This window comes from Callorhinus ursinus, unplaced genomic scaffold (genome assembly GCF_003265705.2).
Source record: "Callorhinus ursinus isolate GAN/ISIS: 27379988/994484 unplaced genomic scaffold, GSC_fseal_2.0 scaffold6, whole genome shotgun sequence".
Classification (NCBI taxonomy): Eukaryota; Metazoa; Chordata; class Mammalia; order Carnivora; family Otariidae; genus Callorhinus; species Callorhinus ursinus.
Window position 1 is genome coordinate 3,476,445 of NW_027397068.1, and position 24,640 is coordinate 3,501,084.

The 24,640-nt window shown below is 38.5% G+C and overlaps 1 protein-coding gene across 2 annotated transcripts in view; it reads left to right on the plus strand.

The window, feature by feature from the left end:
• BCKDHB (branched chain keto acid dehydrogenase E1 subunit beta) overlaps positions 1–13,979 on the plus strand; it is a 216,434-nt gene extending 202,455 nt beyond the window's left edge. For both annotated transcript variants that reach the window (XM_073893547.1, XM_025858994.2), the window contains 2 exons: positions 12,057–12,205; positions 13,687–13,979. In XM_073893547.1, coding sequence (XP_073749648.1) covers positions 12,057–12,197 — 141 coding nt within the window. In that variant the 3' untranslated portion in view covers positions 12,198–12,205; positions 13,687–13,979. The remainder of the gene's footprint in view (positions 1–12,056; positions 12,206–13,686) is intronic.
• The last annotated feature ends 10,661 nt before the right edge of the window (positions 13,980–24,640 follow it).

Below are 24,640 nucleotides of genomic sequence, written 5' to 3' on the forward strand. Positions count from 1 at the left end.
ATCCAAGCCATACTCTCCTGCCCACTTTTAAATCCAAAGCCCTGTAGAGTGCACCCAAGAGTAAGTGGGCGAGCTGGTTCACGTACCAACAGAGCCGTGTGCACCTGTGCGATCTTGGCCACCTCACTTAACCTCTGCCAGGCTCTTTTCACTTGTCACCACCCCATAGAGTTGCTGAAAGGATTGAGACTATATAAACAATCGTGCTTGTTTATTATTAAGTAAGAACATCTCTTTGGTTACTAGTTAGTGTCTGGCTGTTTGTTCTCTATACGTGTGTACCTGTTTTTTTTTCTGAAGTGATAGGCATATGAACGAATACATTTCTTTTCCGGTAGGCCTCCATGTTGTGTGCCAGGATATTCACCAGGATTTGTTGATTAAACACAGAATTATTTGTTTGTGTCAATGTGTGCTTATGCACATCCTTGTCTGTGGTATATGACCAATAGGGAAACTCCTGTGATCTCGGGGCAGGGGCGGCGGGTGGAATCCGTGCTGTGTGTTTTAGCCTGATTCCTAATTGAGGGACCTGATTGAATTTTTGTAGAGTTCATCCTCAAATAAGTAGATAAAAAATAGTAAGTAAATGCTTTGGTCCATCTAAATAAACTGTGTGAATATCACCCTTTTATAGAAACATAAATTTAGTTCATCTAAAAACAGTACCTTTGGCATTTTTAATATTATATTTTTGCACTTAACTATAAAAGTATCCAGAACCAGGTCCTAGTTATTGTTAAACCACCTTTCACTAGTGCAGCTATAGTTTTGTCAGGCTTATTAGAAGTTTGTCCACAGTGAGCATGCAATATAGACTTTGTGAGAATTAGGTTCATCTTATCAGCACATGTATTTACCCAATTATGGGCATTAAAAAGGAGGCACGTGTGTTTTTCCTCTAATTCTGAAATACCCCTTGATTCTGGAAATTCTGAAAATGTGTGTATGCAAATACATAGACATTTAATCTGAAAAGCTTCTTTGTAAGAAATGTTAACCAACTGTAAAGGTAGAAACATAGATATGTTAATGCAGCAAAGAGGAAAATATATTTTGGGTTCTGCATTATATTTTAATTGGACACGGACAATAATTACAAGTGCTAGATTTGTTGAATGAAAAGGTTAAACTCCCTGTATTAGTAAAAGTCATCTGCATGTAAATAATGAGAGCGCTAACAAGCCTTTTTTTACTTAGGTCAGAGATTCCTGCCAAAAACTTGTTTGCTTTGTAAATTAGTTCAATTATTAAAGTTTGGGAGTGCTGCTCCTGCTGGGAACCAATTAACAAATTTTTGAATACATCTCCCTGATAATTGATGATAGCCTTAGAGCATTTATTTCTGCTGTGCTTTTCTTAATAAAATTGTAGTGATCTAGTGACCAGAATTAAATTGCTGAAAAACAACTTGGTCTGATTTATTCATTCAGCAAAACCAAGCTTAAAGGCTGTGTTGCTATGACACCCAAGATTAACTTTAAAAAAAAAAAAGTGTGTTTAATTTCAGTAAAAACATTGGCACATCTCTTTTGGCATTATGTAGATAAAATAAAGTTGATCTTTTCCCTTTCCCTTGCCTTTTTTACAGTTAACGATGTAGCATTTAGTTTTTACATTTAGCATTTAAACATAAAAGTAAACATAAACTAGAAATTTGACATATTTAAAGAGAAGGAAAAAACAATAACAAAAAACAAACTTTATATGGTAACAAGAGATCATTCGTACAATAGCAGATATTTTAGCCATCATTTCTTTATCCAGCTTCTCAAACTTTTTAGAAAGATGGTGCCAGATAGGGGGAAATCACTTTTTCTAGTAGTTTCGTTTTGTGACCAGTCTTGAAACTTAAAATCAGGTTGCAGAATGGGGACAGTGACAAATCCTAATAGAAATTTTCCTAGCGCACGTTCAGTTTCCCAAATTCTAAAGGAATATATTTTCCGTGTCACGAGACAAAAGAATCATCAGTTTGCTTCAGCCAGGATTAATTTCTGCCTTCCGAGCACCATTTGGTGGTATGAGAATGCTATAGGAATAATTTTATGGAAAAAAAAAAAACTATCAGAAAAACTGAATGCTTTGTCAGATCGTCGAAAGTTGCTTAATAGGAGTATCTGAAGCTTCCTGCTGCCAAACAAAAGCAAGAATCCTACCTGACTGAGAGCGGTTTGTTCATGAGATGACCCCAGTGCAGTACGTCGCTTATGTTTATCATTATGGACCCACATTCTCAGGAAATTCCACTTTCCAACTTTGCTGCTGCCGATGCTTGCTTCTATAGGGAAGAATTCTGAACTATAAAATTTGAGAAGCTTCAGCGTCTGTGGAAATTTGAGAGCATTGCCTCCCCCCCCCACCCTATTGAATATAAATTGTTTTAACAAAAGCATTGTAGCCACAGTACGTGGTAAATGCCAGAATTTGCCCATAGTATGTCTGAAAATAATTTTAACATTAGCTTTTGAACTTTGAAAGCCTCAGGGTCTCTTTGGAGACTGCGTGCTGCAAATAAACACGATGTTTATGTGCAGGAGGATTGAAGGAAGAAATGACTGTTTTTAGCTGCTGTTTCTCGCTGTGTTCTTCAGGTGAGGGAGGCACGGCAGCTGTGGGTCACAGCTCAAGACCGCGTGTGGGGGAAAGCTGGAAAGCGGAACCAAACCTTGACAGGTTTTACCTGGAAAACCAAAGTCGTTTGGATGGGGTGTGGCTTTTACCTTTGCGGCTGCTAATTTAATTTTTATGAAAAGCAAAATGAGTTAATATTTATAAAGTAGTACAGTCCCTGGGCCATAATGAACACTATGTACTTTCTTAAAAAGCAATCTGAGATAACATAAATTATAGAAATGAATTAGCACTTAGTTTCACTTATTTCTGATTTTAAAACCGTGGAAGTTACAAAACCATCATTCTGAGAGAAAAAAAATCCCTATTATGTAATAAATTGCTGATGTTAATGTTATATTTTGATTTTAAAATTTGTTCTACTTCAGTTTCTACAGTTAATCTGTCGAGATTCATAGATAATTTTATATTAACATGTTTATATTCTAACACAACTATAGAATTTGAGCCATGAATCATTTCTGTGCATGGTTTAATATCATACTCCAACTTTGTTTTAGGTAGCGAGACTGTATCCGGGGAAACCCATTTAGTTCAGAAATAATATTTCTAACTTCAGAAAATAAGCTTCCATTTTAAAAATGGAATTTGAATTTAAATGAAAATCCTAATTTAGAATTCAGTCCCATTCTTTAGCTAGAGAAATCGTGGAAAACAAAAATTGTACCAGATTGCCAGTAATTTGCATTAAAGAGGAAGAAATGGAATTTTTTTAAAAAGTCCTCAGATACTGAAGACATTTCAGTGAAGTTAAGTCAGAGAGATCTCAGTTTTTAATTTAGTCCAGGTTATGATTTTACACAGAAACCTTGCTGAAATAGCTGGGCTTGCCTATAATGTTTTAGGTGTTATAGAAAGCTGGATAAAATGATATTATTCATATACTGTTTCACTTAGTTACACTGGTTCCACTGTGTTTTCGAAGTGAGAGACTTCATATCAAGAAGGGTTTGTTGAATGCATCTCCTGTGCACAGGGTATCAGAAAAATAAAAAAAGCATGGCTTTGATGTTTGAGGGCAGATTAGGGACTGTGCTGTCTGAGAATTAATTTCATAGGTCTGTGCTATGTAGAAAATTGGTACAGCCTAGTCTTCTAAGCTAAGTTTTAAAAACATGATAACATACTGTTGAAACCATTAGCTTAAATGAAAAGTAATACTGTAGATTAGCAAAAGTTGTATTTATTTAATTCAGTAATGAAATTAATTGGAGCTACTGGCATAGTGCCTTCACAGGTTTCTGTGACTCATTTGCTCAGGAAGTGTGATTCAAGACACCAGAATCATTTTTTCTCCACTGCTAAAGCTCATGTTTTGGCTATGGGCAAGTTTTCATGGCAGATTTAAAACAAATTTAAAACAAATATTCTCTGATAGTATTGGGAAGCTGGGGGATGTCTAGCCTATAAGACTATTATTCAACTCATAATCAAAATATAAGTCTCCAAGTTCATTGCCTTCATTGCTATCAAGTTTGCATCATTCGGTATTTTTTTTTTCATATTTTTAGAGTTTAACTCTTGCCCTGCTCATTATGACCTCTAGGTGACTAACTGAACTTAGAAGCGAAATCTCTGTGGTTTTATCTTTAATTTAATAATTTAACTAAATTAGGACTAAATGGTATTGGAATTTAGTTTTAAAACTGAGCACATCCAGAAATCATTTAAAGCTGTTTCTTAATTTTTTTCTCCTAGAGAAGAAATGATAACTCTATGACCTCTACATCTTGTTCGGTGCTCATTACATTTATAGCTTAATTTACTCCCATCCTATCCCCTCTTGGAAATGCAATATATTCTTATAGTTTAAATGGGTTGTTGGTGGCATAATAATGATCATGTGATGTGGAGCTTTTTGTTTGCAAAATAATTTAAAAATTAATTTTCCAAGCTATTACTTTGAAATTAAGTCGTGAACCAATGTTTCTCCTTATTCCAAGGAGGAATGTGAAATCTTGATTATCAGGTAATCCCACAGGCAATGTATGCCCATTTCGACTTGCGATTTGTCTCTCATTACAGCATCCTGCTTTTCTGACTTTCCATTAAATGTTTAGAAAAATTAGTTTTTTGGGAAAATTTAAGTAATTTTAATCAGCCTATATCAACTATAAAACATAGGAACATATATAAAAGACCCAAAGTGTTCTTATCTCACTTTAAACTTTTCTTCACAACTTTCCAACTCAAGATAATATGTGGTCTTACACAATAGGCTGTCTCCAGCTTTCTGTCAATAGAAGAACTGAATAAAAATTTTTCCAGAATTGCTCCTAGAAAGAAATCCAAGCCTGGGATTGCCTTGAATTAAAAAATAAAGACCAGGGGCGCCTGGGTGGCTCAGTCGTTAAGTGTCTGCCTTCAGCTCCGGTCATGTTCCCAGGGTCCTGGGATCAAGCCCCGCACTGGGCTCCCTGCTCCGCGGGAGGCCTGCTTCTCCCTCTTTCCACTCCCCCTGCTTGTGTTCCCTCTCGCTGTCTTTCTCTCTGTCAAATAAATAAATAAAATCTTGAAAAAAAAATAAAGACCAAATGATTGCTTTAAAAACAAATTAAATGATACTGAGTGGTCTTTTATTCTTGACTCTATTTTTCAAAATGTCTATACCTCGGTTACATTCAATTATATTGGGCTCTTTTACTTGTAACCTTCCAGTAGCTGACAGCCTAATTTGCTATAGTAGCATTGCTTGGAAATGATGTGCTTTTGGGGGGAGGGGAGGCAGATTTTTTTTTAACCATTTCCAGAGCTCTTGACTTCCTCATCTAGCCACACTCTCATCCCAGGCCCAGGAACTGGCACTTGGCGTCCAGGCTCCCTGATTCCCACCAGGGGGCAGCACTGGACCCTCCCTTTCCCTGAGGCTTGATTGCCGCCTGGCTCCTCATAACCTCAGTTCCTCATAGAGCGCTTACTTATTTTTGGTATTTCCTTACATTTTTTAAGGCTTAGTAAGTCTCCAACAAAGGGTAGCCGTTAAGGCACAGTGCTATAAGGGATATTACTTCTCAGTGTTGACCGTTCTGTGCACCAGAATCTTTTCTTCATTGATGATTTGATCTGTGATTTCAAACACTTTGTGTTTATTATAACTTGGGAAATCTCAAGAGAGAAGCAAAAACCTAGCCATTATTGAGCACTATGATATGTCGAACTTGAAACCAGGTCCTCTTCATACGCTGCTGTATAGTCTACAGGGGCAAGTAGGCCTCTAGTAACAATAGAGTTACAAGACAAGAGGATCATATAATATAATAGCAGAATTTTTAATGCCTCTAATTTGCTGTTAAGTAAACAGAGGCTCGGAGAAGTTAAATCATCGGAAAACAAAGATTCCCTTCAAATAGAATTCCAAATTCCATGCTGTATCAATTATATTTCCACAGCTTTGCCATAAAAACAATGAAAAGATTTGTGGAAAGTGACGAAGGCCCAGTGAGGAATGTCTAAAACTGATTTCAGTGCTGTAACTCCTGCGACAGGAGAATTTATGCTTCATGTACTGAAAACTCTAAGAGGGTTGGGGGACGCCTGGGTGGCTCAGATGGTTAAGTATCTGCCTTCGGCTCAGGTCAGGTCCTGGGATCGAGCCCCGTGTTGGGCTCCCTGCTCAGCGGGGCGCCTGCTTCTCCCTCTCCCTCTGCCTTTCCCCCTGCTTGTGCTCTCTCTACCTCTCTCTCTCTCTCTCAAATAAATAAAATCTTAAAAAAAAAACAACTCTAATGGGAAGATGCGGTTAAGTGCTGAGAGATCTTGAATGATCCCGTGAAAGCCCTGATCTATACACATTTACATACACATAGTATATACTCGATATTATGTTCACCAAAACACAGGACTAAGTGCAGTACACTCAATTTTTAGAAACCTGTTGATAATTTTAGTTTTCTTAAAACAGTAACATCCTCTTGTAATTAATTTTTACTTACTCCCTCTTACCTGCTAAAAAGTTTCCAGGCTCTCTGTCCCTCTGCAATCTCAACAAGACACTTAAAACTTTGTTTTGTTGCAGAACATAGGCAAATAAATAATTTATTTTGCTTGCATTTATGATTTTTATGATTTGGCATTATCATTTCAGATTGTCGGCTTCCTTTTCTGGTTAAAATATGCATAGCAGCCCAGATGGCTAATATATAAACAGTTTGAGTGATGCTTATTTAAATCATTTAGGCTAGCTCAGGAGGTTGCTGAGCCCCGCGACCATCTGTTTATTGCTCTGTGTGTTACTTCTAGGCTTAAGTGTGCGCTTTCACCTTCTTCACATTGTCTTAGCCTTTACCTTCCTGATATATACACGGAAGAGCCTTCTTAGACTCAATTTAACCCTTTATGCCTCTTGAGGTTCTGTTCTAAAACCTTAATCCCAACCTGCCTTCTATTTTACCATTCCTTTTTATTTTAGTTTTTCCTGTTACTACTATCCTCAACAGTCACTTCGCAGATGAGTGACTAGGAACACGGGCTTTGTAGTCAGGTTAGAACCTCATCTGTGAAATGGAATATAATACCTACCTCATAGATTTGTGAGAATGATTAAACGAGATAAAATATATTCATTACATACTATTCTGCTACATCCTAAGTACCGGTTACTATTATTAGCATGTTTTAGAAAGAAAATTCTCATAATGACAAAAAGACATTCAGAAGTAAATTTCGAATACCATATACTAGAATTTCACACAACGGTCTTTTGGAAGGAATATCTGTTTCTCCCTAAGCACCTGACTGGGTGAAAGCACACACCACAACAAAATGTATGTAGGCATTACCAGGTGATGGCGTGAGGGTTACACCCCTCTTTCTCCGGATCCATGGCGAAACTTTGGACCATGAATAGCTGGAGAAAAGTTTTCTCTTGGCACCTATCTGGGTTCTCTTCTGATGTCCCTGGTTACATATTAGACTGTAATCTGCTTTGAAACCTCACCTTCACATTTGTAATGGTTCCCTGTGGACTGAGCTGGTCCACATACAAACTTTCCAAGGAAAGAGACCAGAAACTGGCCTCTCCCACGTTAGCCCCTGTGCTGGCCATGACCTGTAATCCTCACAACCTGTGGGTAAGGTCATTATTTCTTCCCAATTTTATGTGGATTACTATTTCTGAATCAAAGAGCGTCAGAGTTTTTAAAGTCTGAGTGTGCTTATGCAGTCAATGGAAAAGAAGAATACAATTAATCTGGATGGTCTTGGAAATTCAGGGCACATGGTTACTATAGTGAATAGTGTCATAATATGGTATAAAATAAGAGATATACACTTTCTGGACGGTTAATCTGGTACATTGGTCTACAAATCTGCCAATGAGATTCAAAAAATTTTTAAAGATTTTATTTATTTATCTGACAGAGAGAGAGAGACACAGTGAGAGACGGAACACAAGCAGGGGGAGTGGGAGAGGGAGAAGCAGGCTTCCGGCCGAGCAGGGAGCCTGATGTGGGGCTTGATCCCAGGACCCTGGGATCATGACCTGAGCCGAAGGCAGACGCTTAACGACTGAGCCACCCAGGCGCCCCTCAAGTTTTTTTTTTGTAAGTGTGTGTGTGTGTACAGCTTCTGTAAGAAAAAACAGGTTGAACAAGGATGCCCTGTTTTGATGGTTGCCCAGAGAAACATATACCCACACGTAAGTCATTTGTATATGAAACAGTCCATTAGGAGATCGCTCTGTGCAGCTGCTTGACCCAAACATTTTTTTTCCCCAGTCTCTTTGAAAGAAGTCTTAACACAAGTCTGTGGAAGGAATAACTTAAGTCTCTCTAATAATACTTCAGTTAGCAAAGCATTAAAATGTCAAACTGTTTCAATTGGTCAGGGCATATCCTTATAAAATTGAATCATAGTCCTCTGTTATGTATTTTTCTATTGTCTTCCATGATTTTTTTAATTTGAATTCAGTTAACCAACGTATAGTACATCGTTAGTTTCTTCCGTGATTTTTCAAATATATTTTATATATTTATATACAGTACTTTAAAATCCTTTCATTTCACTTAATGTACAGTAATTTTTCCAAATTAAGGAAATGCTACATATAAAGATACAAAACTAACATAAAATAGTAACCTTTATTCACATAAGAAGATGATCCTGTACTCTTTTATGTCAGTGTCACTTAACTACACAAATAATCCTGTTTCATAAAAACTCAAACAATACATATAAAGTATGAGGTAGAGTCCTTTCTTACCTCTTTGCCTCTCCTGACCTCAGAGGGTGACCACTGGTTATAGTTCAAGTGCGACCTTTCAGACCTTTTTCTATGCCCATGCAAACACACAGGTGTATCTTGTAAAGAGTGGCTATAACATTCTTGAGGAATTAGGAGCACTGCTATGTGGAAAAAAATTTTGATGATGTTAGTCGTTATGTTAAAAGGAGTCATTTTCACAAACACTGACAGATCGTTTTGTTGTAGCCCAGCTTTCCAAGTTTGAAGGAGTACTATTTTATACCAGGTGTAAAGTCAAGGGCATTTAGTAAAATGTTTTACCTTTGATTTTCTGTACTTCACAGTTTGACCATGGATAGTTTATGAAGAGTACAGTATTCAGGGAAGATGGAAAAACAGCCAGTGTCAACTAAAGTAATAAAGCGGAGTTAATCCCATGTCAACAATTAAATTCCTTTAAAATTACTTGTTGCAGTCAAGAAACAATCCACCATTCTGTCATTTTTTTTTTTAGCTTATTAGTAGGTGGAATTTCTTAGGTGACTCTTTAAACCTTATATATCTAGTGTTCTCAAGTTATTCATGAAGATTTCCTGTTGAGAGGAAAAACCGGCATTTATTTGGCGTTTGACAATATAAATCACAGTGGTTATGGGGGCAGAGGGAGGTCTGTAAAGGGCCAGTTGGATCTCTTTGATGCTAATTTGTCCTGTTCCCAGGCCCTTTCTGCCCTGATATGCTTGCCACTTAAAGAAATATGCACAGAGGATAGGCAGTGAGCATCAGGATTCCTTTATGTAAAAATTTCTGCTCAAATGAAAATTTTAGAATACTACAATAGCCAAACTGTGGAAACAGCCCAAGTGTCCATTGATGAATGGATAAAGATGTGGTATGTGTGTGTGTGTGTGTGTGTATGTGTGTATATGTGTGTATGTGTATACATGTGTGTGTATGTGTGTGTATGTGTGTATATGTGTGTATGTGTGTATATGTGTGTGTATGTGTGTGTATATATGTGTGTGTATGGGTGTATTTGTGTGTATATGTGCGCGCGTGTATATGTGTGTATGTGTATATGTGCGTGTGTGTGTGTGTATATGTGTGTGTATGTGTGTATACATGTGTGTATGTGTGCATATATATGTGTATGTGTGTATATGTGTGTGTATGTGTGTGTATATCTGTGTGTATGTGTGTGTATATGTGTGTGTGTATATACACACACACAATGGAACACTACTCAGCCATAAAGGGAATGACATCTTGCCCTTTGCAACAACGTGGGTGGAGCTAGAGAGTATAATACTAAGTGAAAGAAGTCAGTCAGAGAAACAAAGATAACCATATGATTTTACTCATATGTAGAAATTAAGAAACAAAACAAATGAGCAAAGAGACCAAAAAAAAGAGAGAGAGCAAAATCAAGAAACGGACTGTGAACTCTAGAGAACACCCTGATGGTCACCAGAGGGGCGGTGGGTGGGGGGACGGGGGAGAGAGGTGCTGGGGGTCCAGGAGGGCACTTGCTCTGGTGAGTACCCGGTGTTGTGTGGAAGTGTTCAGTCGCTATGTTGTACACCTGAAATGAATATCACACTGTATATTAACTGGAATTTAAATAAAAACTTAAACAAAATAAAGCATTGTGTTAAGGAGCAAATTAAAATAAAATACAGTTAGGTAAAATATGTAAGGAAAGGTGGACCTCAAATCCTTTGTAAAGCAAGGTAATATAGAAAGTAGATGTGTAAAAAACCTAAAGTTTTTTGTTGTTGTTGGGTTTTTTCTGTTTTGTTTTGTTTTGTTTTTAGTATAGTTGACACACAATGTTACAGGTGATTTGACAAGTTTATACATTGTGCTATTTCAGCACAGGCGTAGCCACTGTCTGTCCATTATATCGCTATTACAGTATCATTGACTGGATTCCTTGTGCTCTGCTTTTTCTTCCCATGACTTAACTCATTCTATAACTGGAGGCCTGTATCTCCCTCTTCCTGTCACCCATTTTGCCCAACCCCCCACCCTCCTCCCCTCTGGCAACCATCAGCAAAAACCTAAGATTTTATTTGAGGTAATAGCTGTGAAGGGTAACATTAATATCATCTTCATAGGAACAGTTTAATCACATAGCTCCCTTTAGATTTTTTTTTAATTCTCTAAAAATTTTATTTTCAAGTTTGAATTTGTCACCTGAATAATTTTTTTTTTTCCTGCAGATAATTTCCTATAGGATTCCTCAAGTGTGGTTGGGATTTTACATTTTTGAACCATAGCCCTGGCCTCATGGAGTTCATTGTCTCTCAGGAGAGACAGATAATTGGGCAAACTACAGTTCAGTACTGTGAGAGCTCAGGGCAGAAACCCCTCTGTCAGTGGTGCGGGGTTGGGGAAGTGCCACCAGGGAAGTCTTCCCGGCAGAGGTGACTCCTAACATGATATCTGAGAGATGTGCACACACGAGTCAGGCAAAGAGCAATGGGCTTGGGCTGGGAATTGGCCAGGGAACCATCAGCATCTACCAAAGCCTGGCCATGAGAGAATCCAGAATACGGTTAAGTAAGTGCTAGAAGTTCAGTCTGACTGTAGGGTAATTAAAAACATTTATTATGATAGTTATACATGTCCACTGTATATAAAATTTGAAAAATACAGGAAACAAGAGAAAACATATGCCATCACTCATTTCAAGCTGCAGAGTTTCCTGTGAATATTTTCTTACGATTTTGTCATGCCTTACATTTGTATTTATAGGACAACACGTTTGGTATACTCCCAGTGCAGCTTAATCCAGTGCTATGTATGGAGGCATAAATGCGTGCATGTATGAAGACATTTTATTTTTTTTTAATTTTCTTTTTAAAGTTTTATTTATTTATTTGAGAGAGAGAAAGCGAGCATGGCGGGGAGGGTCAGAGGGAGAAGCAGACTCCCCGCGGAGCAGGGAGCCCGATGTGGGACTCGATCCTGGGACTCCAGGATCATGACCTGAGCTGAAGGAAGTCGCTTAACTAACTGAGCCACCCAGGCATCCCAGTATGAAGACATTTTAAATAAAATTGGGATCACGCCAAACATGCTGTGTGTTACTTTATTTTTTAACCTTTCTTTTTTACATTTCAATATACTTACTTATTTTAATGCCCTTGGATAGAATTACATTTCAAGTGGAAATGTTTCATCTCTGTGAATAAAAAGAAATATTCTTGAAGTGAGCTATTTGTATTCTTCTCTGCAGGAAGAATGTTTCCTGAACCTAGAGGCTCCTATATCAAGGGTATGTGGGTATGACACACCATTTCCTCATATTTTCGAGCCCTTCTACATCCCAGACAAATGGAAATGCTATGATGCCCTTCGAAAAATGATCAACTATTGATCATATTGGTAAGTCAGCCCTGCATTTTGACAAAGCTAGCATATGTCACTCACATGACTGTTCCGTTAACCAAGAGCCACGGTCATCAGTGCATTGGCAATTTCCAGAACAAAGTGGATTGAAGAAAAAAAATTGAAATTTATAGTGGTATATTTACATATAATAGAAACACATCAGGTATATATTTATCTGATATCTATAAAACATGCGTGCGTATATTAACATTGAGAAATCAAATATACCTTACTCCACTCTTCCAACTTTATCCTCATTTCTGTATATTTTTATCAGCCATTTAAATTGTTCATGAATTGGGTTAATTTCTGTTATTTAAAAATGGTCCTTCGAGCACCATTGGTTTGGACTCCAGTGAATTTAAACTATATGATGATTCATAACATGAAATTTGCCTTTATATTATCTAAAAATAGGTTTGTTGAGCAGGAAACCTATTTATTGTGTATAGGGAAGTTTTTACTTAAAAGAAAAATCCAGCACCACCACCATTTCCAGAATCCTTTTTGGCAAGTGAATGTTTTTAAATTGTGGATAATAAATGACATTTATTTATTATGATTTTCGATGCTTATCTGCCTCTTCAGCAGTGTTATTCTAGCAAAAAATGAATATCATTAAAAACTGTTTAGTTTTCAGGTTTTAATATAGAAAGAAGTTGCTATCACTGACACTGCTTTGTTTTATCTTGGCATTTTTGAAATGCATAGATAGGATAAAATTTTACATTTAATATTTTAATATTAACATGTGATATTTACATTTTAATATCTAGATTGTCTAAAAATAGTAATAATAATACATTTTGAAGAACTGCCATCTTTCAAAGAAAAAGGGAGAATAGGCTCTGTGTAATAACATAAGCCCACACTTTTTTAAAGATAAGAAATATTGTAATTCTTGAATTCTGTGTCTGAGGAGTAAACCTAGCCCATCGAAAACCAGAGAGATACCTTTAAAGTTGTACAGATAGAGAAAATAATGCCCCCTCCATTTGCCACTATGGCCCCCACATTTTTTGCAGTTCTATTTTGAGAGTGTTGCAGATGTAAGTTTGGGCCATTAGTCCACACATCCTTGGTATTCTCTCAGACACACTGAGGGAAATGCTGTGTATCTGGTGTCCTCTTAATGTCTGTGAAAGCAGCTGGCTTCGACAGTAAGTCACACTTAGGACTAGTTAGAGGAATACCATCTCTTTTGTCCATCTTCTTCTTTCCATGGACTATCCCTAATGGAGATCCAAGGTAATAATAACGTGTGGCTATAGAGTTTAGGTGCTGGTTTAAATTTGGATATATAATTCTTTTTAAACATAAAAAATATTTAAACCTATTGAAAACATGATAAAAGAATAGTTTTTCTATGCTTTAAGTGAAATATGGCATTAAGGAAAAGAGTCATGCAATTAAGAAATCTATATTTAATTCATGATGGCCAGAATGTCTATAATTGTTATTAATTTCTTTTACAGAAAAACTGGAAGATTGTGACTAGATATGGAAATATTTTTCTGAAAATTCTTTTTATTTCCTCAGACTTCTCTCTTCTTGAAAATAGAGTTTTTATGAACTGAACCATCATGGATATTGCCTGAAAATTTTTAATTAGTTATTGTATTAACACATATGAATTGATTTCCATTAAGAGTGTCTGATTAACTTTTTAAAATGCTTCACTTGGTAGTCTTATAAATTCCATTTAATTACATCTGTAAATATTGGGTATGGGGTAGTATTCAATAAAGCAAAATCAGATTGTCCTCAGGTTGTGTGTCTTTTTTTTCATTAGCTGAAAGAATCTTCATCAGAGTAATAGATTAACTTGTTAATTAAATCTGAATGAAAGTGAAATGCTTAGAAATGCTGATTTTCAGCTTCATTATATTTAGTGTAGTTCTTTATGGCTAAGATGGTTGTATGTTGATGAAACTTCTGGGATATTTTTCCTGGTTCTTCCCTCTTGTCTCAACAAGATGCATTGATGGGGTTGCCTGGTGGCTTGGTCCTTAAGCTGCCTTTGGCTCAGGTCATGATCCCGGGGTCCTGGGATCGAGCCCCGCATCGGGCTCCCTGCTCAGCGGGGAGCCTGCTTCTCCCTCTCCTCCCAGCTCGCGCTCTCCCTCGCTATCGTTGTCCTTCTCTCTCTCTCTCTCAAATAAATAAATAAAATTAAAAAAAAATGCACTGGTGGGCATACTCATTTTTTCTCCAAAGCATGGTGGGGCAGGACCATCCTTGCTGCCTCTCTTCCTAATTTTGAGAGATGGACAGCATGAGCCTGCCTTTTGTTATAAAGTTGCCAAGCTTTTGCTACAGCTGGTTTTTTTTTGTTTGTTTGCTTTGTTTTTGCCATGATGTTGCAAAGGAGGGATCTTTTTCCATGTCCTTTCTATTATTTGTAGATAAAAAGAAAAATAACATTAGCAGCATCAAAATGCCCTGGCAGGACTCCTGGGTGGCTTAGTCAGTTAGTTGTCTGCCTTCGGTCCTGGGACCGAGTCCTGCCTCGGGCTCCCTGTTCCGTGAGGAGTCTCCTTCTCCCGCTGCCCCTCCTCCCGCTCGTTCTCTCATTCCGTCTCTCAAATAAATAAATAAAATCTTAAAGAAGAAAAGGGCCCTGACAAGAGGAAGCCTCTATGTTGGGTACATTGCCAGGGCCCCTCATTTCTTAATCTGCCTCTTCTGCCCTTTGAGTTTGAGACAGGCCCGAACAGCCTCAGGAATCCCTTCGCAGGACGCCTCATCTCTGGGGGCTTGGCCCTCCCGGGTGGTGCTGGCCAGTCTGCCACCCTTTCTGTAGATTCCAGAAAGTTTGTTCTCACCAGTTCCAGCAGAAAGATCCACCTCCCTAAAAATCAGAGAAACAGGGTCATAGAGTGTTTTCCTTTCTCTGTAAAGACCAAATGGATATTTTCTTATGATTACAAATGTTTATTTTACCTTATTTATTTATGTATTTATCAGATTTTATTTATTTATTTGACAGAGAGAGACACAGCGAGAGAGGGAACACAAGCAGGGGAAGTGGGAGAGGGAGAAGCAGGCTTCCCGCGGAGCAGGGAGCCCGATGCGGGGCTTGATCCCAATCATGACCTGAGCCGAAGGCAGATGCTTAACCACTGAGCCACCCAGGTGCCCCTATTTTACTTTAAAACTATAACTTAAAAAGCTGTGGTCTGTTTATTTTTATCAGATATTTGGAGGATACAGAAATCTACAGTAATATTTGTAGATTGCCAGAAACTTGGAGGTCAAGTAAATGCACTTTATCACAGATTCTGTATAGCAATGGGCTGAAATAAAGAACCAGCGCACTTGTTAGGGTAAAAATAAAGCCCTGTCCTTGGTTTAAAAATAGAAACACCTGTATATTATAGAATTGGGAAAAGATGTACTTGTCAGCAACAAGTCTGGATAACATTTAGGGAATCCGGTTGGCTTATGATACAAGACATTCTGAGTTTAAAATGCCAAAACTCAGTAGGAGCCTTGGCTTTTCTTCACTATCCACAAAAGTCATGAGGCACCCTTGCAGGGAACTCTTCACTCACGTGGTCAGTCTAGCAGAGCAGGAAATAGGCGGTATTCAACATTGGGGCCTTAATAGGTTCTTTTGAACATATTTGTTTTAGCTGAACTTATTTTTTTAGTGGCTATTATTTATGATTTTAGTTAAAGTTACTTATTTTAAGTTAATTACCAAAGATATCTTTTTAATCTTGTTTTTTTCTATTCATCTGTTCCGGTAAGAATTTTCCCTTAGGTATTTTATTTTCCGTTCCTCTGTTTTGAAATAGCAAGCATGAGGACAACTGTGGGGATTATCTGTGCACTCAGTGCCTGAGTTGGAAGGCATTTCCCCCTTCCAGTTAGCCCTGCAGGCCCCACCAGTAAACACCCTTTCCCTTTGAAAATAAATTACTTACAATTAATATTAAATTCAGTCTATGGTGCAGGATGTACATGTACATCTAAATAATTGTCTTAAGTATATTTTCTTTACATGAAGCAAATGTTCCATATTGTGAAAATAAGAACATTGAAATGAGAAGACACCCAGGGGGTGTTAAGTGAATTTGGAGAAGTTCCGAATCTCCAAGACTCCCAGCTCAGCACAGGAAGCCTGCTCCCTGGGACAACATAGAATGTAAGTGAAGGTAATCTTCTACATTTCAAATTTCTAATTCCTTTAGGAAAAAAAACCGTGATCTAACATCCATGTTCTATACAACTGATAGATATCATCCATGTTATGCAAACAGACCTAGATACATTAGAAAAAGGTGACACAAGATTGAGAAAATGACCTCAATTCAGTCCCTTAGGTTTAAGTCACATAATCTAGAAACTCTGAGTAAGAATCCTGAGAAGACATCCCATAGAGGGTCCACATTTGGGTTAGTGAAATCCCTTTCACATCAGTTTGCCTGTGGTGGACATGCGTGGTTTCCAGGGGCCTGGCATCCCTACCCCCACCTTCTAGTAACCGCGCTAACGTTTGTTTGAGAACATTTGTTGAGAACTCCCTCCTCACTGCATGCAGCTCTGGAGGGGCTGCCAACCTCTGTGCTGTTAGCACGAGCCGCAGAGATGTCTCTGAGGATATACCTGATAGGTGTTAACCAGCTAGCACAGTGTTGACTCGAGCAGAAACGCATGGCTGAGGGGTGAGAAGCATGACCCCAAAGCCATCCCGTCAGAATTTCCAGAAAGATGTGAGGTTTGGAGAGTCTGATAAACCCCCATAGCCCATCCAGTTTGGAAAGAAGTAGAAAATATTCATACATGGGCAAAGATTTAGAAACCCTGATACCTGATACCTCCCTGAACATCATAATTAAAGATATATGCCAGGAAAATGAGAAATAAAATAAGTCAAGAATGAGGAAATCATAGCTGGGAAGGACTGGAAATACAAATGGAAACAAGTTAAATAAAAAGATATATATCTAAAATAATCGTCTTAACTACACTTTTTATGTGAAGCAAATGTTCCATATTGTAAAAATAAGAAAATGGTGGTGATAATAAATATGACTTAAATTGACAAAGATTAGAGTAGTAGATTTGCCAAGAGGAATTCAAAAGTGCCAAATTCTTCATTTTCAGTAAAGAGAAGCATAACTTTATTATCCTGCTGTTAATCTTGAAAGTTTAATACTGATTTTTAAATGCTTCGAAAATAAAATTAATCACTAAGGATTGAAAGCGGCATATGTATCTGTTATATCATTATATAAACCATCTACACTATACTTATTAATTCATTCCCCAAAAGTTTAGGGGATACTTGTTATGGGCCAGGCACTGGGCTAGATCCTAAAAGGCAAAGTTAACTAAAAAACATCCCCTGGAAAGAAAATGGGAAAAAAAAAATGTTTAAAGAGCAAGGAAAGAAAAATAGGAAAATGCAAGGCCAAACAAAACAATTATGACCATAAATATAATGGGGTAAATTCCCTAGTTAAAAAGAAAAAACCTAGAGTGGGTTAAGAAACAAAATCCTGTTAAAAGCTCCTTACTAAGAAGGATCTTGAAATAAGTTGACCTAGTGAGGTTGAAATTTGAAAATGAACAAAAAAAATTAGGCAAAAATAAATATGAAAACAACAAATGTGGCAGAATTCATATGAGACCAAAGACAAGAGAATAAAGTATGCAGTCAATAGTAACAAAAGGAATATATTACAAGGAAGATATAACAGTTAAATTCTTTGTTCTAAGTGCGTAATATTAAAATGTAAGCAAAACTTTCGTAAATAGAGAGGATGTGGATAGAACCGTCGTAGATGACAACTCTGTCACCCCACTGTCAGTCTGATAGTTGAAGTAGATAAGAATAAGAAATAGGGTTGAGTCAACAGAAATATATTTTAAACTTTGTCCTCATAAACAGAGACTATATCATCTTTTAAAGCATACACGGCAGTTAAAAGAATTGAGCATATACTAAGGTACACAGAAAAATAACAGTAAATTCCCCAGAGTATTAAAAGGCACCATGTTTTTTGACCACATCCCAAATTAATAAATATTTCCAGCTACTTAGAATGAAAAACGTATCCAGCTGTGGAACCCAGGAGGAAATGTAAAACAATTACAAAATATTTAGAACTTAAGATCATTGATGTGTTTCAGCCAAGATTTTACTCAGAGGTAAATTCATAGACTTTAAATCTTTTCAAGAGAAAAGGAAAAAAACAAGATTACAAGAATAAAGGAGGAAGAAGCACAAGAATCATGAAAAAATTAAAATAGAATAAAACAAAAAGTAAATAACGGCAGAAAGTTCCAAATGACAAAAAGAAAACTATAAGATCGAAGTTATTTTTTCATAAAAATGGAAGTTTTTCTTTCATTTTATAATGCCTGTATCCTGTGGGGGTGGATTATATTACCTGTGTTTTTATGGAATTACGATATCGGCAAAGAAAGCCCATGTTAATGGCTGTGCCTGCATCGGCAAATACTGTCACGGTCCTTTGTTTGATGGGGGGGTAGTTATTTAGTAAAACCTAATCATTAATACTGATGACCAAACGTCTTTGTTTTTAGGGTGTTTTATTCCATCACTTTAAGAAAATAATTATTAAGGTCTGGGGGGTAGTTATTTAGCAAAACCTAATCATTAGTACTGATGAGCAAACATCTTTGTTTTTAGGGTATTTTATTCCATCACTCTAAGAAAATAATTATTATTTTATAATATAATTATTAAGGTCTTGTTTTGCTAAAAGTCCTTCAGTTTCCTGCTGAGGCCACCATAAATATTTTATTTACTCTAAGTCTTCAGAAGATACAGTGACTAAAGAATTAGAATAATTAGAATAATAATTATTATTTTTAGCTTTTGAAGCTTTAATGTAGATATGATTTCTGATAGGCTTTTTACAAATACTGAAAGTAGCTTCCAGGCCCTCTTCTTTTAAGGATCTTTGGAGATTCATAAAAACTACAGATTTGAAGACTGCAGTTACCATCCAAGGAGGATGAAAATTCAGTGACTTCCACAAAATAAATACTTTCTCACAAAGTGCTCCGTAGAGTTTTTTTTTAAGATTTTATTTATTTATTTGAGAGAGAGAGAGAGTGCAGAGTGAGAGAGAGAGAGAGAGAGCACGTGCAAGCACGAGCAGGGGGGAGAGACAGAGGGAGAGGGGAGAAGCAGGCTTCCCACCAAGCAGGGAGCCCGATGTGGGACTCGATCCTAGGACCCTGGGATCATGACCCGAAGGCAGACGCTTACCTGACTGAGCCACCCAGGTGCCCCTCCATAGAGTTTTAAAGAGACACAAAAAGCATTCTTGTATTTAGATAAGGCTTTTAAAATACAAAGTAGGACCACAAAGCAGTGTGACAGGTTTTCTTCTGTCACTTGTAAACTCTAGAGAAGGCAATCCTCAGAACCCTAGACGTGCTGTGGAAATCTCTTCATTTACAATCAGGATGAACTGCATCTAACCTGGAGTCAAGAGACTTGGGACCCAGCTGCCATCCTGCACGGTGTAATCCCAAACCAGTCCCTCAACTTCTGGATAGCAGAAGCCCCGTCACAGGATGAAAGGGGCTGACTGAGGTCATCCTAAAGATCTCTTCCAGCTCTGTTATTTTGTAATGTGATGAAATTGGACTGACATGTTCCAAGGTGCTTGGGGTTAGGGATGTTAGAACCTATATCCAATGTACAGTACTGTCAAAATTCTTACTTCTTTTCTGAGCCTTGTTCTTCAATTTATTTATTTTTCCATGTTCTTCCAGTCACTGAAATATATGTTCCTATTTAATGGCCTTTTCATGAATAGCAATTAAAAAGCTTCTCAAGGATGTACGTCTCATAACTTGCTTTTTGTTTTGTTTTGTTTTGTTTTTTCGACTTGCTGCTTTAATTTCTCCAAGATCTCTTTTGCAGTTATGGATGCTAATAGCTTCACCACTTTTTCACGAGATTTACCACCCTTATCCCAACCTTTTACGTCACTCTTCCAGAATGCCCAAACTTCGGAAAGGTCCCGACAGAGCTCCGCATTATTAGCCTTTCCTTCCGACGGGGGTGGGGGTGGCTGTGATGGCCACGCTCACAGCGTCCTCTGTCACATCTGTCACAGAGTTTTGTTTGGACCCGGGTTTGGCATGGGTGGCTATGGTGACACAACCCTTAGGATCAACCGCCACAGGACCTAAGGGAGGAGGTGATCTCTCTGGTTCCTTGCTCTGGCTTCTTACCCTTGTGTGGCGCACCAGTTTTCTGGGGCATCTCTGCGCCTAAGGGGAGCTGGGCGGAGACAACTAGAATGATTATTTTTGAAATGTTTTCTTGATCATTTGAAACATCTACCTACTTGTTATACTGGGATTCCCCCCCGCCCCATCCATAATGTTTTATTGGTTCCACAGAGGCAGGAAGTTTGGGTCTGTTTGTTTACTGCCAATTCTGCAGAGCCTAGAGTAGTGTCTGATTTAGAGTCTCTCAATATGTTGCTGAACTAACAGATGAAGAGAAATGCAGGCCTATACTTGAATTAGACCTTATATCTGGAAAGAGCTTAGGTCCGGAGGCCTCTGGGTAATGTAGACATTTAAAGCGATATTTAATAGCATTTGATATTTTATACCAGTTGATATTCTATACCACCAGAGGCCTGGGTTGTATTTCACTTCTTAAGGAATTGCAGGAACAGAAACAGTCCTTCGTGTAGGACTAGACCTCAAGGGTCCTAAAAGATGAGCATTGTTTCTATATTTTGAGGCCTGTTTCTTCATACAGATTTTAAAGCCATGTATTTCTTTAAGTGGCCCTATGACAATATTGTACATTAAACTGTATATGCAAATAGACAAACCAGAATAGAATTCTCATTCAAAACTGTTAATTTGGGGATGATGAGATTGTCAGTAGTTTTTCTTTATTTTCTTAATTTCCGTTCTTGTAGTCACAAATGAAAAGTCATCCTGGCTCAGAGTTATCCTCCCAGTGGCCCTGTCTATGCTGTAAGCCCCCTTCTTGTGGTTGGTAGTCTGCAGACTTGACATTGGGTCCGTGGTAGGACACCATTTTTTTTGGCCACAACGGCTGGTTGAGGGATGGAAGGGGGCCAAAATTGGGCCAATCAGAGCCCTTCTTCAGGATCTTTCAAACAAATAGTTCTGGACAGATATTATTCTGGAGGGACCGATAGCTACCTTCTCTACGGAGGAAGGCCATCTTTATCCACAGAAGAACAGAACCCATGTCCTGAGGTAAGCTACAGCACAAGATGGAGCCCATCCTGACCAGATTTCAGTCTCCAGAATCCGTCACCCTGAAGGCCAGCTCCACTTCTGCCATGTTCAGCCTTATGGTTCAGTCTTCCTTTCATTCTGGGAGGAATTACCCTAGGATCTTTCCAATAAACTATCTTTTTCTTTGTTCTAAGTTTAATTTCGGTTGCTTGCAACCAAAAGCATTCTAATCCAATCATTCTAAGTGCTTTGAAATGTATTCAGTTTGACAGAAGAAAGTCCACGTGTTTTTAATAGAATATACTTGGAGAAAATCCTCCACCTTTGGGACTAGTCTGTGGATTGATTGTGCTTGATTTTTTTCTTATCTACCACATTCAAATTAGCTGCAGCTATTGTTGTATTAATGTCAAGTGTCTTAGCCATAAAACAAGTGAATTCAGATTTTCAGCTTAAGACGTTGAAAGGCTGCAACCCTCCCTTAGGCCAGGCAAATGAGTAGTTCCACAGCATCTGTCTTGTAGAAGACGTGCTCTTTGGGGCTTATTCATATAAAGTTCTTTACTGAAGTCATGAGACCTTAGAACCATTGTTAAACTTACCCATATGACTGAAAAACAGCCCTGGGGAATTTTCAGAGAACTTTAACATGCTTATTGTCAGTCCAATAGCAGTTTCTTTTTTGAGAACACTTTGTGCAAATTCCTTATATTTACTTTCCTTCCATTGAATCATAAGTTTACTTTCACCCTTCATCTTTTATGTGAAATATTTCAGAGATGTTAGAGAACAATGTAGTGAATATGTATACCTTCCACCTAACATAAAAATTTGGGGCACCTGGGTGGCTCATTCGGTTAAGCGTCTGCCTTCGGCTCAGGTCATGATCCCAGGGTCCTGGGATGGAGTCCCGCATCGGGCTCCCTGCTCTGTGGGGAGCCTGCTTCTCCCTCTTCTCCCCACTTGTGCTCTCTCTCTCTCTCTGTCTCTCTCTCTCAAATAAATAAAACAATCTAAAAAAAACCCAAAAAAATTAAAAAAAAAGAATTATAAAAAAACCCCATAAAAATTGTAAAGTACAAATCATCTTTCCGAGGCTCCCCTAACCTAGAGGGAAACGTAAAGCCCTATTCATAGTAACAAGAAGTGTTGCAAACGATTCGGTCCCAACTGCTAGACAGCATCACAAAGGTTTCCCTGTTTGGGGGAATTGCTGGAGGGCTGCTTTGCAATAGTCATTTGAGCAGCCACGAGGAGCCCATGCTTCTGTGGCTCCAGATCCAGGTCCCCGCAGAAATTGCTGCTGCCAGCAATTATGGAAGGCTCCTCGGGGCTGCTCCGGCCACAGGGACCACCTACAGCTAGCACTTACTGCCCTGAATCTCCCCTCAAGGCCCCTCATGGGGACTACGTGTAGGGGTGGATGCCACTGATGCTATTCTTCATGGGGACCCCGGAGCAGTGACAGGGCTCTGTTCTCCCCGGAAGCAGGAAAATCTCTCCTCTCTGGCTGAGATACATGGCTCTCAAGGTAGTGTGGCTGTGTGTCCCCAGTGTCTCATAGATATTTGGTGAAACAGATGAGTTGTACTTAGAACCTCTGACCCTCTCTGGGGCTCAAGCCCTGTTACTCATCTAGGTCTGGTGCCCCAGCTCTCTCTGCTCTGAGAAGAGGCTTCTGCACAGGGCTCAGGACACACAGACCATCAGCCAATTTGCCCACCAGTCCTACAGACCAGAGTGAGCACACTTTAGTCCTAACTGGGTGTACTCGTCCAAGGAAAGACCTCATGTCTATCAGATTTATTTGATGTTATGTGCACAGTAACCATTTTCATATAGATTATGGGAAAATTGCCTAGGAGAAAAAGGAGCAACAGTGGCTCCTGATTTATGGTACATATGTATGATTAGATGCAATGTAGAATTTGCAAGTAATGATTTTGAAAATTATGTAGCAACATGGAAACATACTCATTATATACTTTTAAGTGGAGAAATGAGGATGCAGAATTATATGTGTATTATAATTACAACTATTATTACTTACGATTTTTTTTTACACAGGAATAGAGAACATAACAGCAGTTTTAAAGGGAGGACCATGAGCTATAATAAAAGAGAATTTCTTTTTTAGCGTGTTTACTGCAAAGTAATAAAATACTGAATATATACTTTAGTAAACTTAGCAAGTATTAAGCATTGCATTACTGTCCTATTCTTTAAAACCTGGTCCCCGAGCATCAGTACTAAAGAATCTTTTTGTCCATCTGATTACTGCCAGAACCTGAAATAAATAAAAAAACATTGTTTTTTTCCCTCCCTCCCTCTCTCTCTCTCTCTCTCACACACACACACACACACACACACACACACACACACACACACACTCCACAGATGATTTGTTAGGTAAACTTTGAAGGGAAAGTTAAAAAAGAAATCACCTTCTACAGCACTTAATGCCTTTGTAAAGTTTTGACCTTTTTAAGATGTCTTAGAGTTTGTCAGGGTCACAGCAGAAAAACGATGTTGCATTCAAAGGTTTTTACTGAATAGAGTTTTATAATAAAGGGACTATTTACAAAGGTATGAGCAGATGCCAGGAACTGGGAAGGAAGAATGAAGCACCTAGGGAGTAGCCACTCTGGGAAGTCATGACCACCCTGGCCCGAAGGACCAAGGGGGAAGGAAGGGTCCGGGATCCTGGTGAGAGCAAAAGCCGTGGAGGCGGGGCTGCCTGCTGAGAGGCAAGAGATGTGGCCACAGAAAGACAGAAGGCTGCTCCAACAGCGTGAGGGGAGAAGAGAGTACATATCCTGGTCTCTCCTACCTCCCGATGGCCTCCCAGGGCTCCCCATGAGCCAAACCCAATTGCAAGCCAAAAGGGCACCATAGCCTGGATGCGTTCACTTGAAGTCAGCCTCTCTGGAAACAGAGCAGGACAAAAAAGGGTAGAGAATGGATTTAGGGAGGTGAAGGGAGAATAATTGGCACGAGGAGCCCACAGCTATGCTCCATCAGAGACAGCCAGGTAGATAGATACCTGTTAAACTACAAGCTTATTGTTTTTGAAGCTGGTGAACATGTAGGCTCTTCTTAGTCATTCCACTGTTTCCTGGGGCGGGGGCTAGGTTGTGATGGCTATGTGTTCTGCTAGTGGAAATGTATGGCATTTATATCGACATCCTGGATTTGCAATGACATTCT